At 36.9% G+C, this 21,214-nt stretch overlaps 4 protein-coding genes and 2 non-coding genes across 8 annotated transcripts; 4 read left to right on the plus strand and 2 right to left on the minus strand.

Moving 5' to 3' along the window:
- The first annotated feature begins 648 nt into the window (after positions 1–648).
- On the plus strand, positions 649–752 carry LOC127900504 (small nucleolar RNA R71). The gene has a single exon (XR_008052687.1). It is a non-coding gene; the product is annotated as a small nucleolar RNA R71 (small nucleolar RNA).
- Positions 753–3,608: 2,856 nt separating this feature from the next.
- On the minus strand, positions 3,609–3,745 carry LOC112496025 (small nucleolar RNA Z247). Its single transcript, XR_003062455.1, has one exon. It is a non-coding gene; the product is annotated as a small nucleolar RNA Z247 (small nucleolar RNA).
- Positions 3,746–6,427: 2,682 nt separating this feature from the next.
- On the plus strand, positions 6,428–10,060 carry LOC102623309 (probable sodium/metabolite cotransporter BASS3, chloroplastic). 2 transcript variants are annotated; one of them, XM_025093015.2, is made up of 5 exons: positions 6,428–6,952; positions 7,608–7,703; positions 7,815–8,121; positions 8,219–8,466; positions 9,254–9,457. In XM_025093015.2, exons 1-5 carry the CDS (start codon positions 6,615–6,617, stop codon positions 9,324–9,326), a joined length of 1,062 nt encoding a protein of 353 aa, XP_024948783.1. In that variant the 5' UTR covers positions 6,428–6,614; the 3' UTR covers positions 9,327–9,457. The 2 variants fall into 2 exon arrangements, with proteins under 2 accessions (XP_024948783.1, XP_006492227.1); XM_006492164.4 differs by lacking the exon at positions 9,254–9,457 and adding an exon at positions 9,493–10,060 and having other exon boundaries at positions 6,435–6,952.
- A 3,321-nt stretch (positions 10,061–13,381) lies between these two features.
- Positions 13,382–14,168, minus strand: LOC102623608 (probable carboxylesterase 13). The gene has a single exon (XM_006492165.4). It carries the CDS (start codon positions 14,151–14,153, stop codon positions 13,425–13,427), a length of 729 nt encoding a protein of 242 aa, XP_006492228.1. The 5' UTR covers positions 14,154–14,168; the 3' UTR covers positions 13,382–13,424.
- A 500-nt stretch (positions 14,169–14,668) lies between these two features.
- Positions 14,669–16,746, plus strand: LOC102623901 (septin and tuftelin-interacting protein 1 homolog 1-like). Its single transcript, XM_025093014.2, has 2 exons — positions 14,669–14,939; positions 15,264–16,746. Exons 1-2 carry the CDS (start codon positions 14,768–14,770, stop codon positions 16,436–16,438), a joined length of 1,347 nt encoding a protein of 448 aa, XP_024948782.1. The 5' UTR covers positions 14,669–14,767; the 3' UTR covers positions 16,439–16,746.
- Positions 16,747–17,227: 481 nt separating this feature from the next.
- On the plus strand, positions 17,228–21,214 carry LOC107174341 (septin and tuftelin-interacting protein 1 homolog 1-like). 2 transcript variants are annotated; one of them, XM_015525142.3, is made up of 4 exons: positions 17,228–17,367; positions 17,458–17,579; positions 17,691–18,876; positions 19,128–21,214. In XM_015525142.3, the coding sequence occupies exons 3-4, from the start codon at positions 18,756–18,758 to the stop codon at positions 20,714–20,716; spliced, it is 1,710 nt and encodes a 569-aa protein (XP_015380628.1). In that variant the 5' UTR covers positions 17,228–17,367; positions 17,458–17,579; positions 17,691–18,755; the 3' UTR covers positions 20,717–21,214. The 2 variants fall into 2 exon arrangements, with proteins under 2 accessions (XP_015380628.1, XP_052291175.1); XM_052435215.1 differs by having other exon boundaries at positions 17,236–17,367; positions 17,462–17,579.

The following is a 21,214-nucleotide window of genomic DNA, read 5'->3' on the forward strand; positions in this document are numbered from 1 at the left end:
CCCGCTCTCAATTCATTTCGTAGTCCATCAATGGTGCGGTTCTGTTGCTCAATCGTGGAGTGAGTAACATTCCTGAAATTCTGGAATGTATCCTCCCATGGTCTAGGTTGAGAGTGGTTCTAGTTCTGATTGTATGGTCTAAATGGTGGCTGAGAGGCTTGAGGATTTTGTGGAATTGGTGGAGCTGGAGCTGCTGGTCCGTTCTATTGGAATCCTTGAGACCATGAAAAATTGGGGTAGTCTCTCCATCCAGGGTTATATGTGTTGGAGTATGGGTTGTAATTCGATGGTTTTCTCATTACACCTATGGCATTGGCTTGATCTGAGTATGAGTCATGGTCATGTGGCTCTGTTGATTTAGCAGTCGATAATGATGCTATTTGTCGAGAGAGACCTTCAATTATCGCTTTGACTTCTTTAATTTCTGAACTTGATTCGCCAATGTGAACCTCATTTACTCCCTTAATTCTTCTAGTATTCTTGAGTGATCGACTCCGTTGTTGGGAATTATCCGCTTGTCGCTGGAAGAATTCCCAAATCTCTGATGCACTTTTTGACATTAGCTCTCCTCCACTTGTTGCCATTAGCTATTCTTGCACATTCGGCAATAATCCCTCCAAAAAGTATTGGCATTGGTGCCATTTCTCGTACCCATGATGTGGACACTTCAAGAGTAGCCCATTGAATCGCTCCCATGTTTCGAAAAATTGCTCGTCCTCTCTCTGGGTAAACTCCGAGATTTCCCTGCGAATAGCATTGGTTTTATGCACTGGGAAATATTTATTCAAAAATTTTGTAACCATTTGTTCCCATGATGCAATGCTATTAGCAGGCAATGTATTAAGCCATGAACGAGCTCTATCCTTTAAAGAAAATGGGAATAGTCTAAGTTTAACATCATCGTCTGAAAATTTTTCATATTTAAAAGTTTGACAAATGGCATGAAAATCATTCAGATGATTATATGGATCCTCATTTTCTAGGCCATAAAATGTGGGAAGACAATTTAGCACACTAGGTTTTAATTCGAAACTCCTAGCAGCTACATTTGGGTATCTTATGCATGATGTGCTCAAATTAGCTAAGGAACTGAAGTAGTCCTTAAATGGCCTCTCTTGTGGTTGCAAATCCATTTCAAATTTATTTTTAATGTGCTTTTGTGTGCGAAGTGTTTTTTCTAATTCAAGGTCTATAGGTTCAAGATTAAGTAATAATGACCTACGACCATGCATGCAAAACAAATAAAATGAAAATAAAGATGGGAACAAAACAAATAAAAATAAATAAGAGGGAGAAATTACGATACTAACCTTATTGCGCTATTAAAACCTTTCTATAAAAATACACAAAAACAAATACGTGAAATAAATTAACTAAAAATAAATTAATAAGATAAAAAAAATTACAAAGAAAAATAAATTGAAAATTAAATTACAGAATTTTAAAGAAGAGAAAAAGAAAAGAAATACTAACCTTTAAATGTAGATTCACTTTTTTTTTCTTTTTCTTTTTTTTTAATAATAAAAAAAATACAAGAAAACAAATAAAAGAAATTATTCACAAAAATTAATTCTATGAATTAAAATTACGTACCTCCCCGGCAACGGCGCCAAAAACTTGTTGTGCAAATTTTAATGTACTCGCAAGCGCACGAATCTATTGTAGTATAGACTAATGGTGACGAGTGTCGATCCCACGAGGAGGTGGATTTTAATTATGTGTATAGAATTAATTTTGTAAATGGGTTGTTGGATTTATGGTGTAAATGATTTGGAATATGCTAAGACTTAAATTAAAATGGCGAGAATAAATTCTAAAATTGGAATTGCAATGGAGAGAATAAATTGAAGAGAAAATCTATTAAATTGACGTACTTTGGTATCTGGATCCGTATCAACATACATCATGGGCTAAATAATCCGTATTAATGCCAATTAAATCATGAGGGGGGAATCCACACCTCATGAACCACGCTCTAATCAATATGGTGCTAAGAGCTTATCGTACCAAATAATAATAACCTTGTACTAGAGGGCCGGTGAAACCAGGGCGGTACTAGACAAGATTAGTATTATTTGTCGACGAGAAGTCAAAACATCCACAAAAACTAGAGGGGAAGAGAAAATAAATTTACTAAATAAAGCCCATGACACATGTTGAGACTTCACATTCAACCCAAGCTTGAAAGAAAATTAGCCACTCATAATTAAACTAGGGGCAAAATGAGAATTTATTAAAATACGAAGAAAATACAAGATGGGGAGGGAATTACAGAAAATGGAGTCCAAAAATGGATTCAGAGATATCAAATTAGGGGGGGAGACCCCCTTTTTATAGATACATGGAGTAAATCATGGCCATCGGATTAAAAACAGTTTGGACGCTCAGGATTGCACCACGTCATCAATCAACAGTACACGGTTTGACCACGCGGATGAACAGTAACACGGTTTGACTCAGATGAACAGTAACGCGATTTGGTTGAAAATAATCCTGTGTGATGCATGTACCGTACGCGAGATTTTTCATCCACTGATATGCTGCCACGTCACCATCAACAGTACATAAGAATTTTAGCCCAACAGGATCATTACACCTCATCAGTCAATGCCACATCATCGGTCAATGCCACGTCATCGATCCGTCTATGTGAACAGTATTGTGAACAGTAACGTAGTTAGTACCGTACACGTGAATAGTACCGTACATATGAATAGTGTCATTTTTCCTTTTATGCTCCTCCTAAAGTTTTCGACCGTCCTGAGTTCAAAAGTGATGTCCGTTTTGCCGTCTGATCTCTCCTTTATTGTGAAATGACTATAATGCCCCTAAAATACATAAAATACTTAATTAAAATAAAACACATGTAATTAAATCACAAGAAGGTTAAATACATAAAAGTAAGGGTTGTTAGTAAGACTTGAAATGTAAAATGACGGTTTTCTCCTTTATAAATATGCATTTTCTAACACTCAACAACTAGCACCATTACCAACTACAAATTTAGATATACCTGCAAAAGGCTCAGCAACATGCATGTTGTTCATGTCATTAGTGAGGTGATGTGTTGCCTCACTGTCAAGATACCAGTTGGTATTTGAAGCACCCTCCATGTTTGCTAGATAAGCAGACTTTGAATTCCTGTTTGGTGGTGACTTAAAAGCACCTGAAGCAATGAACTCTTCAAGTTTCCAGTAGATATTAGTTGTATGACCTGTCTTAAGACAAATTTGACAGGTAGGTTTAGAAGCATTCCATTGAAGTTTAACATTTCCAGATGTTTTGGTATTATTGAGTATCCACCAGGATTCTGATTCCAGTTCCCTCAATTTCTCTGATTATCACTAAAATAACCTCTTTGCTGAAAATTAACACCAGATGAATTTCCTCCATTGGCTCCAGCACCTCCAGAATATCCTTTATAGCCACCATAGCCATAATGTCCAGCATTACCAAAACCAGGATTAAATCCATAGCCACCAAAATTCTTACCTCCAGATATAAATCCTTTCTTCAAACCTCTGTTTTGGACTAAATTTGCCTCAAAATTCTGTTTCACATCCATACCAGTAAGCATGTGTGCTTGTTGTTCTATTCTAGCTTCTTGAGTTAACAACATTGCATATGCTTCATTTACATCCATTTTACCAACTCCTATTTGACCAGTTATGTATGTAGCAACATAATTATAATCAGGTCCTAAATCAAAAAGTATGTGCAAAATCAAATCATCATCACTTAAAGCACTTCCAGCAGCAGCCATATTATCAGCTATGTTTTTCATCTTAATGAAATAATCAGTGACTTTCATATCATCTTTCCTATTTGAATTCATCATGTACCTCAGATGCAACAATTTAGATTTAGACTGTGATCCAAATTGGACTTTAATGGCTTTCCATACCTCAAGTGAAGTTTCTAGACTGAAGACCAAACTGATGATGCCTTCACTCATTGAAGAAAACAGCCATCCAAGCAGCATCTAATCTTGTGATCTCCAGGTAACATACTCTGGATTCTCAACAGATCTGAGGTCATCACCAATTCTTTGAGCAGTGTGAGAGGGTGGAGGAGTTATAGAATTTTGAAGGATGTTAAGGAATCATCAATGAATTTTTCAAGTCTATTTCCACGAATGGAAGCAAGGACTTGAGATCGCCAAATCAAGTAATTTGATTGATCCAGCTTAACAGGAGTGTTGAATGAAAAGGTGGCTGTGCTCGTATTAATGGCAGCATTATGAACTACATTAGAAGATGAAGCAAGATGTACTGAAACCATACTGGCTCTGATACCAAGTTAAAATTGTTTAAAGGACTGTTTGGTTAACAAGAAAATGAAAGAAAGTTGAAAGAGTAAAAACTTCAGTTCAGAGAATTCTTAAAATATTATTTGATTCGTTCTGAATGAATATACAAAGAAATTACATGGTTGTTTATATACACAACTCGAGCTTATAACTAACTCTAACTAATCAAAATGAATCTTCACGTGTGCTGGTAATTACATAACCACCAGGTGCCACCTAGACAGCCAAATCATCAATCTTTAACCGTGTGTTGTAACTGTTGCAATCCTCTGCTTTATCTTCTTTTTGGCTAATCATACTGCAAACAAGATGAGCTTCCTTAACACTTACACAAAATGTATCATAAGCTTACCCTTTTATAAAAGCCCATGGAAGCATACGATTCACGTTACCGACAACCTATAACCAACAAAGGATACACACAAAGCAATAAAGCATGAAATACAGAAATAATGGGAAAGATAGGCAATATTGCACGAGTGGTTAGTGGACCGCCCCAAACACCCTTTTATTTTCAAAACAAACTAAAAGCTAAGTCCAAGCTTGGTGCAAATATGTGGGGAGCTTTGTTGGCTGTTGCTTGTTATCTGGAGTCTGGACACATGTCACAAGGCCTACGGCAGATCAAATGCATTTCAGCCTTAAGAGATGTGTAATTCCCCTCAATTCTTTTTAATGAATGATAAGGAGTTTTATGGCTGATCCTTTTTTCTAAAATTGGTTGTGCAGAAGAACAAACGAGAGACGGATTCATAAATGCAGCATTTGAGTTGGGTCCATAATTTGATTTCACTTTCAAGTTCAAGAGTCAAGGCTGAGCTGCCCATAAAACGGAAAACACGGGATATCACATGATGCTGATGCCACACACAATTAAATGCTTCCTCTTAAAAAAAAAAAATTACGGTACAAATAAAATATGAAAAAGTTCATACACGAAATTACCAAAGTAGCCAAAGAACGGCTGATTGTTTACTTGTCTGCACTGCCATGGTGTCATCTTTTTAAGTAGAACACAGATAAACACTTGGCACCGCGATGCAGTGTTTGTTGCCATGCATGTACATGCAAGACTTCATCATCTCTGCTTTTACAGACAAAATCCAAGAAACCTCGGACACCAGTCCGACTCTCTTCGATTTTATCGCTTCATATATATTGCTAATTGATCCCTACACTGTTTCGTTATTTAAATAACTCCTTAATCACTGTTTACTTAATTCATTTGTGTCTTTTTTTTTTCCCTTGAAACAAAGTTATGTTTAAAAAAAAATGCTGAGTATAAATATTATCTCTTTAACTAATAATGTTAAAAATCGTAATATTTAGGTTTTAATTGAAGTTTTAATTGGTGTAATATTTATTTATTAAATGATAGAATAAAATAATAAATAATTTTACACCTAATATACCAGTCCGACTCTCTTCGATTTTATCGCTTCATATATATTGCTAATTGATCCCTACACTGTTTCGTTATTTAAATAACTCTTTAATCACTGTTTACTTAATTCATTTGTGTCTTTTTTTTTCCCTTGAAACAAAGTTATGTTTAAAAAAAAATGCTGAGTATAAATATTATCTCTTTAACTAATAATGTTAAAAATCGTAATATTTAGGTTTTAATTGAAGTTTTAATTGGTGTAATATTTATTTATTAAATGATAGAATAAAATAATAAATAATTTTACACCTAATATATGAGTGGAACACATAGTATGAGATCTCAAATATTGAAATTTTAAATATTATTTTCTTCAAATATAATATATTAAAAAATTAGTACTAAACAATATAATTCCAACTGTATCTTTAAATTCATTTACTATTTTATTATTAAATAAATAGTGAAATTTAAAAGATTTATGATTTATTCGTAATGTCAATTAGATATACAGTACTATGATGATATTCAAACATAATGGTAACTACTAACTACACAAAAATATCAAAACATGGAAACACTATATTGCGAAAATTAAAAAGTGCATGCGAAAGTCAACTCTTCACCATATCTTGACCGTCAAAAACTTATGATCATCACATCACAACCCTTGATCTTCGTGATTAAAACCTAAACCACCACCAACTTTCTGTGTTCTGTAAACCACCGAATCCCCTCAACACGCCAAGTCGCCAATATAACATTGTCACTCTCTCTCCTCATCCCTTCTCAACTTCCACCTCCCACCTCTACTTTTCCCTCGCCGGAAACCGCCAATTTCCGGCGACGCAACTCCGTTTCCGCCACCAGCAATAAGAACAAACAGACCGCACGAACTTCAATACCTTCGAAATTCCCAAAATGGCCTATTTATTAAATGTCACACCACCAAAACTGTGCATACAGAAAAGGAACACCGCTTTACATTCATTTCGTTGCAGTTCAATTTTGAAGCCTCAAAAGAGCGTAAAAGCAAATGGCGGGTTGTGTACGCTGGCATGCTCAACGTCGCCGTTTGTGGGAAGAGTCGGGTTGCAAAGAAGAGAAGGCAATGTTTCGTTGCTTTCGTTTGGGATAAACGCCGGTTCTGTCGCTGTCGTGGCGAGGAATGATTCGTCTCAGGTTTTGTCCGCAATGCTTCCTTTTGTTGTTGCTCTCACCGCTGTCGCGGCTCTTGCTCAACCTTCAACTTTTACTTGGTCAGTTCCACTTCTTCAATTGTTTTGTTCTTATTTTTGAATTTTTTAATTCTGCGTGTCTTTTATTTAATTGCGTTTTACTAATGGCGGGATTTAATTTTCGTATTTTTTTTTTGGGTCCTGGGTTTTCATTTTAATATTGGTTTTTAAGATATCCGTTTCTGAATATATTATATCATCAGACTGAAATTTGAGAAAAAAAAAATCAGAAATAAAAGAAAATTCTTAACAAAAATTTTGTTTCTATAAATAAAAGTAATGGTTTTTTTTTTTAATGATGATTATATTTCTGACATAGTAATTCAACAGGCTATTCTTTTACATAATTTTTTAATTTTACTTTTATGTTTTATTTGATTTATGGGAAAGCTGTAGTTACTAGTTAACAGGGAGCGTTTAAGAAACTGGACTTCGAATTGATGATGCCAATTACTTAATTTTTGAGATAATAATCACCATTTTGGGATTGCTTATATGTGTTTGATTTAAGGCTCAAAGATGGTCTTTTTTCTCCTTTACTGCTGTTTTGGCATTTTACTTCCTAGGTGACATGACAAGCTAAATAGTTTTTTTTTTAAATGAGTATTAAGCAGCAGAATTTCTGCTAATTGGCAATAACTAATAGCAGAAAAGATTTTGGCTAAAACTTGTACAGGGTATCAAAGGAATTGTATGCCCCAGCTTTAGGTGGCATCATGTTGTCTATTGGAATTAGGCTTTCTATTGAAGATTTTGCTCTCGCATTTAAAAGGTATAAGATTTTTTTTCCCCAGGAGTTTTTGCAGTTCATTTATAATTATTTCCTATTTCTGAGAGATTCTGGATATACTCACCAGTTTGCCTATCTTTTCATCTGTTGCAGGCCTTTACCACTGTCTGTGGGGTTTGTCGCTCAGTATATAATTAAACCAATCCTCGGGGTGCTAATTGCAAAGGCATTTGGGATCCCTCAGATATTTTATGCAGGTTTTGTCCTCACAGCTTGTGTTTCAGGGGCTCAGCTCTCTAGTTATGCCAGCTTTTTGAGTAAAGGAGATGTGGCTGTAAGCATTCTCCTCAGCAGTTCTACAACCATTGCTTCTGTCCTCATCACACCTCTTTTAACTGGCCTTCTTATTGGGTCTGTTATTCCAGTTGATGCTGTTGCCATGTCCAAGTCAATATTGCAGGTGATGAGTGCTTTAGGAGGACAAAAAGATATGCTTGAACTGGTTCTTCCATTTTGATCATCACTTAATGTTTGAGATTTTTGGTGTATCTTTGCAGGTTGTTTTAGTTCCAGTTGCTCTTGGCCTTGGACTCAATACTTATGCAAAGCCAGTTGTGTCTTTTCTTCGACCTGTGATGCCATTTGTTGCTATGATATGTACCTCATTGTGTATTGGTAGCCCTCTTGCAATCAACCGGAGTCAGATTCTATCCATTGAGGGTCTTCAATTGGTTCTTCCAGTATTGACATTTCATGCAGTAGCGTTTGCTGTGGGATATTGGGTCTCCAAAATTCCATCTTGGAGGTAATTTCTTTCTTATTCAAGAGTATATTATCCTACATATGGTGACTGAGAAAGAAAATTCTCCTCGTCATTGTCTCTGTTCTGTGGACTTTGGTTGAGTGCTAGCTCGTTTTAAGTTCCCAACGTGTTAGCCGAAAGAACAGACCTCATTTAGGGATCCTTTTTGTTAGTTCACTGCTTAGTACACTCAGGTGATTGGTCTGCCAGAGTAGGTACAATAAAAATACAGCAAAGCTGATGCTCTTCCATCCTCCCATATGCTGGAAGCAAGTGCAAGCATAATCAGAAAAATAGAATGTGTATAAGCATTTATATCTGGAAATTTAGAACTTGAGGTCTCATTTGCCTGACTTACTAGCAACCCTAGCATGTTATTTCTTAAATTTTCCCTTCTGACAATTTTTATTTTAATCTCAAGGCTTGCTTTTCTCTACTTTGCTTTCAATATCTGAAATGATCAACTTGTCAGTCACAATTGTTTGGCTTGGTGATTTGTTATCCAACCTCAATGATGATCATATATATCGTATCTAAATGCTGTCGTGTATATGACTACTTTTCCTTTTCGATTGTTTTAATTTCACTTACCATGGCAGTTTAACCTTTACCCTTATTTAGGTCATTGGCTATATGCATTTCTACAGCGTTCATATTCTAGAAAAACAAGCAACAGTACAGTTAATGTGGTCCACGTCAAACTAGGAAAATAAATTTCCACTATGATTGATAGCTTGTCTTTAGGTTCCTTCATTCTTTTGTCCAATGACTATTGTGGTCAAATTCACAGATATTTTGAGTTAGTACCTTGGAAAAAATCCATTCTGTCCGCCCCAATTATCGGAGAAGCTACTTTATCATAGAGAGGAAAGGTTTTTATTTCCACGAATAATTCAAATGGGAGCCTCTGTAGTAGATCAGCTTGATAAATTCATTGCAACAGAAGCTGGTTTGTAACTTTTATCCATACGCTAAAATCATTGAAATTAGAGATTGGATGCAAAAGAACTGACTTGATTTTTTTTACAGGCAAGGAGAAGAAGTCAGCCGGACAATCTCGCTGTGCACAGGAATGCAAAGTTCCACCTTAGCTGGTCTTCTTGCCACTCAGTTTCTTGGAAGCAGTCAAGCAGTTCCACCAGCATGCTCAGTGATTGCAATGGCTATCATGGGTCTTTGCCTTGCCTCTTTCTGGGGCAGTGGTTCTCGAATCCGGGACTTAACGAACATACTCAACTGGCACAGTAGCTCTGCCGCGAACACTTAAGGAAGCAAACATCCATGCAGTTTCAGACCTTAGAGCGAAACTGATAATGGGTGACAGTGCTGATGGAGAAGTGAACCTCCCAACATTTTCAGATCTTAAGAAAGCTAGTCGTGGCCATCTGGACCATCAAAACAAAAGCGGGTAGAAATGTAGTAAAATATATGGGATACAAAGTGATAGGAGTCAACTATGGATAGCAAGAAAAACTGTAGTGTATTGATTAGGGCTGTGTACACTACAACTTGTTAGTTCCTGTATATCTTCTGTATCTAAATTCGATATAGAAAAAAGTTATAAATTACCAGGCAAACAACCAAGACTTCGTATCAATTACCGGAGTATGAATGAGATTATGTGCAAAGAGAAGAGGCTCTCACGTGATGGAAATAATACCCAACTCTCACTTGAAAAGAGGAAAAGTTAGAAGTACAGAGGCTCACATGTACCTGTACCGGTCCAGTCTGGCCCATCATAAAATTTGATTTACCTTCTTTTAGCGGGTAACAGCCTCATTGTTTTGCTTGCTAAGCAAGTTTTCCTGGAAAGCCACGTTTCCCACGATGGATACGCCATTACAACACGCAGGCGTGAACGTTGTTTACTGTGAGAGGAAGATCACGATGTTTATAGGATTGGAGTTCAATATATATGATCAAATGACAGCAGCGAACTGGCCAGGTTTACAGCCGCAACCAATTGCTGAAGTGAGGACTAGGTTAAAGAATGCGAGATTAAGTTTCGGTAATTCGAAAAAATCGCTTTTGAAATTGTTGGATGAACCAAGCAGAATACTTGGGGATAGTTTTCGGACGATGCTAATGGATATAAGGAAGAGGAAAGAGTCTCTAGTACCCCAGAGAGGTTTGATGTTGAATAGAACAGAGGCAGCAGATGCATAATTTGGCGAGAATTGTTATTATTTTGAACCAAATTGATCTCCTGGTCAAGATTATGAGCTTAATGACTTGCCCTGCATTGCACACTCATTTGCATTGCCTTTATTTACAAGGGTGTTCCAATCGTAGAACCCTCTTTTGAAACCATCTCATAAAGTGAACGTGGTGTCTCTGTGGAAGGATCTTCTGCAAAGCGATGGCCGTCATGCTTATTATACACAGCTGGTTTCAGAAGTTATCTTACCTGCTGAGAGAATATCTCCCTCCCTCAACAGCTGGAACGCCGAGAAGCCTGAGCAGATGCTTAGAATTTGTTAGTGTTGGAAGAAGTCGTTGCCTTCCTCAGTTCTTGACACCATATTGAATAAAATAGTTGTGCGAAACTGATTGGCTCTCAGTACTTGTGGGTGCGTCCGTGGCTGCCATTGTTGGAACAAAAACGGCAGGATTTGTATGATAAGTATAAAGCCGAGTAGCATTAATGACGCTTGCCAGTTGCCACCCAAGTGATGAATGACTTTGACCTCCAATTTCAGCATTTTAGAGGGAACTGCGGCGGAGACAATGTATATCGAGTGGTGTTAGGCCCTGTAACTGATTAGATTTGAGCTCATTCTGGCTGCTTCCTCTTGTCCATGGTAGCCAAGTTTTCTATTTTGGTTCTACAAAATAATCTTCCAACACAATTACCCATCATATACTGACTTATAAATTTCCGCACTCGGTGTTTTCTTTAGGGATTATTTTGATCAGAATTTAAATTCGGGTAAATGCTTGTTGTTTGGTTCATGCTAATACTTCCCTTGCATGAAATTGGAAGATATACAAACAAGGGCAAACTTAGATTCCAACCAGAAAGTTTCATTGAAGATCAAAATTCAAAGGTTATGCTGCACTGCACAGTAAAATGACTGGTTAATTTATTGAATCCTGTGTCCCGTAATTCTTTCGATTAAGTTGGCAATTGACTCATATTAAGTCATGATGTCATGATTGTTGTCAAATTTCAACACGATTTTATGTGATAAAAGTATTTACATTTGAAGCTTGCTAAGATCCCCTAACATTTAAGAATGGACAACAAGAAACGATTCAAATGCAGAAAAAAGTTATTATTGTTGTTAAACACGGTCTCCGTTGTCACTTGGCACAAATTAAAAGAATAGTAGTGCTTTGCATCATTCTGATTGAACCCAAATTAAAAGATGCGGGATTTCATCAGGAGTTGATACCATCAGTCCATCACCCCCTCTTTGATTTTCCCGGCTCAAGCCCAACTGACGCAGAAAATGAATTTTTTTCTGTTACTTTTGTTTTCAAGGTTGGCAAATCAAGGGCCTGAGCTAGACTATATTGAGAATAGGCTCAGGCCCTTTAAAGGGTTATCTAAATTTAAATGGATCAGGATTGGGCCGGGCCTAGGTCTTCATTAATTTTAAATAAATTTTTAATAACAAAAAATATTTAAATTAAAGATAATTATTTGATATATAATATAATTATCGTCTAATACATAAAATATTAGTAATACAATATAATTAAATACAAATATTAATATAAAAGATTAATTTTTATATGCTTTTTTATTTATAAATTAAAAAGCTCGGGCCTTTCCTAATTTCTTATTTAGCCTTAATTCATACGAGCTTCATATTTTTCGACTCGTATTCATGCTCAATCCATGTAGGCCAAGTTTTAGACCCGCTGCAAGGCCAAACTTTTTTACCAATCCTATTTATTTTTATTGTCGTTGTCGTCATAATAATAATAATAATAATAAATGAAAACTTTGAGACAATTCCTTCCACTATAAGTGAAAACTAATATCAATTTATTATTATTATTATAGAATTTAAGAAAAATCATTAATATTGTAATAACTGATATATCAATAACACATAATTTGAATTAAAATTTTCATTTATAGTGGTGAAGGAATTGTCTCAAATTTTTGGTAAATACCAATTACATTGGTCAGATAAAAAAAGTTTGATTGACTCGTTTGATAAAATGATTAAATCCAAATACAATTTGTCTAACTTTTTTTTTTTAATATTGTTATCGAATAGGATGGGAATTAAAGTTATATTGCTAACTTTCATTGTTATCTAACTTAATTTAAAATTTTCATTTAATTTATAAATCTTATAAAAAATACCTAATCATAAATTAAACAGCGCTAAATAATAACTATTTGCATTAACAATCAATAAAAATTGAAATGTATTTTTCATCAATTTTATGATAAATTCAAATATGTTCCAAACTTCGAACTATAAATTTTATAAACAAATTGACAAATCAACCAACTCTAACTTATATTTGACATGACTATTAAGCACGTGACACAAATTCGAGCCATGTAACATTTTTTTTTTAAATTTAATTCAAACCCGTGTATTTTATCATGTTATTCACGTGATCATGTCCCGCACCCATGAATCAGATGAATCCTTCACCCAAATTGAATTTACCCCGAAGTAAATTATTTAAGAATATTTTATTTGTATAAAGAAAAAAACAAAAGATGGATGTTTACTTAGTTGGGTAATTTTTAAAATCCTCCCTTGAGGTTTGTGTTTGTTGCAAGTAGATGGTGAGAATCCGTTTATTTATAAAAAAACCCCCTACGTTTTTGCTCCGTTTGATTGCCGATTGGGTTGTTGTGGGCATTGTTGACATTTCGCAATAAAACAAATCTTTTGCAACTTTCGTTGCCTTGAGAACAGTAGCTTGTCATTTCAATTACTGATGTTCTGACACAAATAAAAATCAAACTTGCAAAAATTACCCGAAAATTAACCGTCGGCACACGGATTAACCCACGGATCATCGAGCCCGCTTGTGCTTGGACAAGTAAATCGCCAAAATCTCTCCGTTCCAGCTCTTATTTTAACATCAGTAGGCTCGGAACCAACAGGCTCAACACCCCAAAAGTATGGATGAATCAAGACAATACCAACAACATTAAAGCCGTCGATAATTTCTCGACCGTTTCTTATTGCCATGTGATGAGCAATATTAGCACCAGCGCTGTCCCCAGAGTAAAACACTCGCTCAAAATCAGCATTACGGTTGAGCCAATCTTCGGGGCCATTTCCGTCAACATGGGAAGCAACCCATTTGACTGCGTCCCATGAATCTTCATAAGCGATAGGAAGGGGATGCTCTGGGGCTCTTCGGTAGTCGACCGAGACTGCGATGATGTTAGCTTCAGAGACCAAGTCGTTGAGGTAATTATGGTAAGTTGGTGAAAAAGCAGTCTCGATGCAAAAACCTCCGCCGTGAAAATAAACAAGAAGGGGGAGTTTTTGGTTTTGATTTGTGTTTTTCGGGAGGTAAAGCCGAGCAGATAAATTATTTTCAGGAGAATACACAACGTCTTTGGAATCAACATTTGTTTTGGGATCAAGTGATGGGGGAACGATATCGGTGCCCCTAAGCCTTTCTACTTTGTCGTCTTTGTGTACTTTTATCAAAGGAGAGAAGTCATTGGCGACTTCTGATGATGCGTTGGTGGAATCCATGGAGAAGAAGCAAAGCACAAAATGTGGAGGGCGTTTGCTTTTGTAAAGATGATAACGAAACGATTTGGCATGTGCAGGACAGAATTACTGTTTTTATTTGATGTAAGTTTGGTTTTTATTTGTGTCAGAACATTAGTAATTGAAATGATAAGTTACTGTTCTCAAGGCAACGAAAGTTGCAAAAGATTTGTTTTATTGCGAAATGTCAACAATGCCCACAACAACCCAAACGGAGCAAAAACGTAGGGGGTTTTTTATAAATAAATAAATTCTCACCATCTACTTGCAACAAACTCAAATCTCAGGGGAGATTTTTAAAAATTACCCTTACTTAGCTAGCAAGGTCCTTAATTTAAATAAAAAGACAAAGACGATCGAAGTGACGAGCGAAGGTCCACATGGCACAATCTGGATGGGACCGTACGTTCCAACGGCTTGTGAGGAGTAACGATCTGATTGGTTGACTTGCTAAACAAGTTTTCGCTCGATAACCGATTTCATGTGATCATAGGATGCATCTATTCATTTTGTTTTTCACTTAGAAAGTCTCTCTCTCTCTCTAAAAGAAAGAACGAAACGTGATACCGACTGATTTCTAAAACTGAAAAAGAAAAATGGACTCTCACCGGAAGCAGAAAAGAGCTGCCCCTCCGTGGAGAGACGACGGGGTTTTAGACCGCGACCCGTTACCGGGCTCCGACTCCGACTCCGACGATGGATACGCAATTAAAAGACGCAGGCGCGAACGGTGTGTACTACTAGATAAAGATCGTGTCTTTTCCTCAAGTAAGTAATTTTTATGCCTTGGTTCTGTGTTGAAAGATTGAATTTTGTTTTAAAAGGAAAAAAAAAAAGTAATCAACATTTTTGTAGGCCCTGCTTAGGGTTTTAAAATTTGGATAAAACTAGGCAACAATACGATCTCGTACATTAGCTGGGCCTCCACAATTAGCGAAATACATTTATTATTAGATGTTTTAAGACATATTTGAAATGAAATTTAATTATTTTACGAAATATTTTGGTAAATTATTTTTGGGACTTATCGTTCCGTTAATTATTTATGTATTTTCGTGGGTTATTTATTTATTTATTTATTTTTGGGTATAGTGGAAAGGATGAAGTTAAAGTTAGAGGATGGACTTCAAGGGGAAGAACGGAGAGATATCGGCATTCGGTTTTGGAGTTATGAGGAGCGTGCAAAGGGAATTGGGATTGGGTATGAAGGCAGTAGGCTTGGCAAGAATGAGCAAGAGATTGTGACACCAATTGGTGCGAGGATGAGGCAAAGGAATATGGGATTGATGGATGATTCTAATGAAATGGAAGCAATGTTTTCAGGTTTACAGCAGCAACCAATTGATGAAGTGAGGACGAGGCCAAGCAATGTGGCATTAGGGTTTAGCGAAATGAAAAAGACACTTTTGGAGGAGTTGGAGGAGAAACCAACAGAGAGCCTCAAGGAAAGTTTTCGGTCAAAGCTGATGGAGATGAGAAAGAGGAGACAGCCTAGTTCCCTAGAGGGGTTTGATGCACCATTGCCCAAGTGCTTGGCTAATCTTAAGGTTGAGGAGGTTGAGGAGGATTTGAGGAGGTGTTTGGCTAAGCTTAGAGTTGACGACACTGATGAAGATTTGTGGAAGTGCCTGGCTAAACTGAAAATTGAGGAGACTGGTGATGATTTGAGGAAGGGGATGGAGAAGTTAAAAAGGATAGCAAAGCAGAGGCAGCAGTCGGATAATTTAGAGAAAATTGTTTCTATTTTGTGCCAAATTGAGAAAGAGAAATTTTTAGGACTGTTGACATTGAGGTCCCTTGCAAATTATTTCATCGACTTGAAGTGGAGACTTTCTCATGATTATAAGCTTTATGACTTGCCCTGCATTGCTTACTCATTAGCTTTGCCCTTTTTTACAAGGGTGTTTCGGGGTTGGAACCCTCTTCGGAAACCATCGCATAAACTGAATGTGGTGTTGATGTGGAAGGAACTCTTGGAAAGTGAGGACAGTGATGGTTATACTAAGCTGGTTTCAAAAGTTATCTTACCTGCTGAGAGAATGCGTCGCTTCCTCAATAGCTGGAATGCTGGAAAGCCTGAGGAGATACTTAGATTTTTAGAGTGTTGGGAAAAGCTGCTGCCTTCTTCTGTTTTTGATACCATATTGGATACGATAGTTATGCCAAAGCTGGAAGGTGCTCCGGACTTATGGGTGCGTCCATGGCTGCCATTGTTGGAACATAAACGGGAGGATTTGTATAAGGAGATAAGGAAACAGTTGGGGTAACATTAATGATGCTTGGCACCCAACTAATGGTGGTTTGACTTCCACAAAAACCTGATTTAGAGCTTTGTCTGAGACAAAAACAAGATTTCAGTGGGAATTTAGCTTCTCTCAGTCTTTTCCTCTTGGATGTTGGCTAGGTTTTCAGTGTGTAGAAAATGATTTTCTAACGCAAATTTCCTCTTTAACTGAGTTAGTTATATGGTACTTGTAACTTTCTGCACTCGGTAGTCTGTTTAGGAACGATTTTAAATTTGGGGCAGGACTTGTTTGGTTCAATACTAATTTGTTTGTATCCTCTTGCAGGTAAATTATTGCATTTTGTTCCTGATTAAACAAATAGCGACCGGAAGATTACAAAGTGCAAACACTCAATTTCCAAATTTATATAGAAGGCCATAGCGTATAATTCTTTTGATTAAGGTGGCATTTGGCATCAAAATTGAAATTATAGAATTCTTAAACTATAGTTCATATTACTTAGAAAAATCCAACTTTGAATTGGAAATTGAGATGGCATTGGCAATGGCAGACGATGGCATTGGAAGAAATATGAATTTCCGAATTTGGGCACGATAATTAAATAAAGAAATACCAGTCAATTTTGGCCTAATTAAGCCAATTGAAGTTCCTGGCGGTGGCGCGCTTTATAACTTGCTAATCAAGTTTGCTTGCCGGCCTCGAGTCTCTGATAGTCTCCAAGGAAGACGCTTGCGAGAGGGATAAAAGAGTGCAATCGGATAGAGATAGGGTGTATTGTATACAAGAGCATTAACTGAGGATCTGAAGGCAAGGCATTGGAGAGACTGATTAGGTGATAGGCTTGCGCGGATGGATAATATATGTAGTGAAATAAATTACAGCCAGCAGATAAGATAATATGAGTTTGGGGCAGCAGCAACAGATGTTTGGTGAATTCCAAGGGATAAGTCGTAAGTGGCAGATCATGATTATTATTATTATTATTGTTGTTGTTGTTGTTGCAGTTTCATCATTATAATTCGATGAATTGTCTTAACAAGGAAGTGGTTGTAACACTGAGAGGACAGTGAGAGCCGCATCGAGAAAAATACCAAAGTTTAGTCGGCTACAAATAGAATTTTGTAAAGATGAGGGGGAAAATCTTTAAATTCTGCTGAACCTGGTAAAACTCTGAACATTTTCTCGGCTAAACTATAATAAACTTCAATGCAATTTACTTGAGCTAAAATATTTTATTTCTGCACAAATCGCTGACGCTAATTGCCACCGGCAGACCAGAATCCAAAGAGTCGGTGAGGATCCAAAATCCGAAATGAACTACTGAACTGTATGCAAAATGGTAGAAGACACGTTTTATTCATGGAACAAGCATTTATCTTCCAGATATGCTTGCTACTTTCCACGAACTGGTGACCTTCAGCTGCTTCAGATAATGGAAGATACTTGTATATCACAGGCTTCACCTTCCCATGCAATCTCGAATCACATCAATACCTGAGGCTGAAACATCAATACATATGCATGAGTCATAGATAGAGAGAGACAGAAGGATCCTTATATAAGAGTGCAACTTCCAGTTTAAAACAAAATGCATCTACAATGCTTGTAAACATACCCTCAGTTTCTTCCCTGAGGGTTTCTTTATGGATTAAAATTCATACCCCGTGTGTGTGTGTGTGTATCCCTTTTAATCTTCGTGAACCTTCATAAAAATTCTAAATTTTAACTTAAAACACTACCCTCTGTAACGCTCAAAATTCTTCTTTTTTTTTTTTTCATTTGTTTAATACAAAGAAATTTACTTAAAAATCCTTGTTTTCTTCTCCATCTATGTTTTATTTTAATTTTATTAAACTGTTGGACAAAATTGCAATTTTTTTGCTGATGAACACATTCCACCGTGGGTAATTTTGAGAAGATTATGCCTTTGATTTTTTATTTTTTCAAAAAAAAAAAAGAAATAAAATCTCAACTTGCCTTGAAACCAAAAGCAACTCTGTTTCTATATTAGAGTGACACTCAAAACTTATTTAAAAATGCTTTACACATTCGTGCAAAAAAGGAAACATTTATTAATGTTTATGATGACATGTCGTAGCATATAATAAAGAATAAGGTTTATGAATAGCAGATGAATTATTCGTGGGTCAATTTAGCCCAATGCGGTTCCCATCCTGGCGGTTAGTTGCTGCCAATCAATTTTTAAGAGATGGAAGGAAACGTGTATGAATAGAGTCCAACGTCACTCCGTTTCTCCCAATCTGTAAAGTAATTTGTAAACAAATCTCCTGAAAGCCAAAGGAAGAAAAATGAAAAACTAAGAAACTCAGGAATATCAATGATCATGGACGCTCACAAGACGCAGGAAAGAGTCGGTTCGATTGGAGGCAGGTGCTTCTTTGACTCCAACAACACTACTCGCATTTCATCCCAACGACCAAAGCCACTCGCGTCACCTGGTAAGTAAAAGTAATGATGTATTAATATTTACTCAATATTTATTTATATTACGATACAATCAAATAGTTGTCTGAGACTAACCTTGATCAACACGCAATCCGAAAGATAAAACTATCCACACCAGTAGGAGGAATTGAATTTGAACCCCTTCTTCTTGTTCAGATAACTTATTTCTAAACCTATACATATACAATAATGTATATATTGGAAGCTTAACGTGTCTATGTGTTTTCTTTATTTGTTTTTACAGATGGGAATGGGATGATACCTACACGCTTTCCTGTGAATGATTTGAGAGATGGCATGTACAAGGGGCCTGGTGTGGATGTTGGTCCTGGGAGTGGGCTAGGATTCAAAGGCAGTAGGTTTTGGGATATTGAAAGTGAGGCTGATCCCCAGTATAGAGCTGGTGGTGGGCTTGGGATTGGGAAGAACCAGCCGCCATGGATGATGGGATTAGGCCTGGAAGAGATGGAAGAGAGGCTTTGGTCGAAACAGTGGAAGATGAAGAAGATCGATTGGCAGGCTTGCGCAGGGGTCACGGGTCTGGCTATGCTTAAAAATGGAACCAAGGCTCAGCTGGCTGGTAATGATGGTTCGAGGATAAAGAAAGAGACGGCATTCTGCTTACAAAGAAACAAGGACAAGTTTGATAAAATGAGAGCAGCAGAGAAGCAGAAGTTTGATGATGCTGAGACTGTTCTTAATACTTTAGACCAAATTCAGAAGAAGAATTCTTTAGGAACATTGACATTGGAGTCACTTGCAAATGATTTTAGTAACTTAAAGTGTAAGGTTTCCCATAGTTATATGATCTATCACTTGTCCCCTGTTGCTTATTCATTAGCTTTTCCTTTATTTATAAGAACCTTTCAAGGTTGGGATCCTCTTCAAAATCCATCATATCAATTGGAACTGGTATCAATGTGGAGACAAGTGTTGGACAGCGACCACGGTTATGTCTATTATGCTCAGCTGGTTTCGCAGGCCATCTTACCAGCTGTGAGAGCATCTAGCATCAGTAACTGGGATGCTAAAGATCCTGAGCCAATGCTTAAATTTTTGGATTGTTGGAAAATGTTGTTGCCTTATTCACTTCTTAATACCATATTGGATACAATTGTTATGCCGAAAATGTCAGATGTTGTCGACTCGTGGGACCCTCGTAGTGAAACTTATTCAATCCATGATTGGGTGCATCAATGGCTGCCATGGTTGGGACGAAAACAAAAGGGCTTGTTTCGGATGATACTTATAAAGTTGGGTGAGGTGCTTGATGCTTGGCACCCAAGTGATGCATCTGCTTACATTTTGTTGTCACCTTGGAAGAATGTGTTATGGGAACAACTTATGCATCGATACATAGTTCCAAAACTGCAGGTTACTGTACAAGAATTAGAAATAAATCCTGCAAACCAGAAGCTTTATCAGTTCCATTGGGTCATGTCCTGGGCCTCTGCCATTCCAAGTCACCTAATGGTAAATCTAATGTCGGGGTTCTTCTTCACCAAGTGGCTTCAGTTTTTGTATAACTGGTTGAACAAAACGCCAGACTTTGAAGAGATCCGGAAATGGTATAAGGTTTGGAAGGATCTTCTTCCGCAAGAATTAGTAGCAAATGAAAGTATCAGGGCCCAGCTTAGTATCGGCGTTGACATGATCGGCAAAGCTGTTGATGGTGTTAAAATTGACCCGCCTGCTCATTCACTGAACTATAGTCTACCTGGGATGAGGAGCCTGAAGCCCTGGCTGTTTGAGGCTCCACAGACACGGAGAGCACCAGCACAAAATTACCAAGCATTTGAAGCAGGGTTATACCCGTGTTGGTCATGTTACTGAAATTCCTGAGGCATGTTAAAAGTTAGTTGTATCTGTTATTCTTCTGAATTAGAAACTTTAAGTGCTTTTAATAACACTATAAAGTAAGAATCACACATGTTGTTTTATTGTACCTGAAGTTCCGTCAAAACGAAGTTCCTAGAAACACATGAAGCAAAACTTCCGTATACAACATGTTATGAAAACAAACAAGTAACCAACTCAAGTCAACAACGATTCAACGAAAAAGGAAATGGCCACTGCAAAACACTTGAAGTTTTTTTTTTCATGGCGTACAAGAAGCTTCCAAATGTTTTGAACATTGTCAGTTCAAGCTGGAAGAGTGTTTTGAGTTTCTCGTTAATATGATTAGAAAATTTCTGTACAACAAAGAATCTTGTATTGGAAATGAGTTTGAAGTTGATTCGGGTGTGTTCAGAGCCAACCAAGTATCCGAACAACAGCTTCGGCTGATTACTTGCTAATAATTAATTAATTAATCAAGTATTTGGGTTAGTG

The sequence above is a fragment of the Citrus sinensis genome, chromosome 2 (genome assembly GCF_022201045.2).
Source record: "Citrus sinensis cultivar Valencia sweet orange chromosome 2, DVS_A1.0, whole genome shotgun sequence".
NCBI lineage: Eukaryota > Viridiplantae > Streptophyta > Magnoliopsida > Sapindales > Rutaceae > Citrus > Citrus sinensis.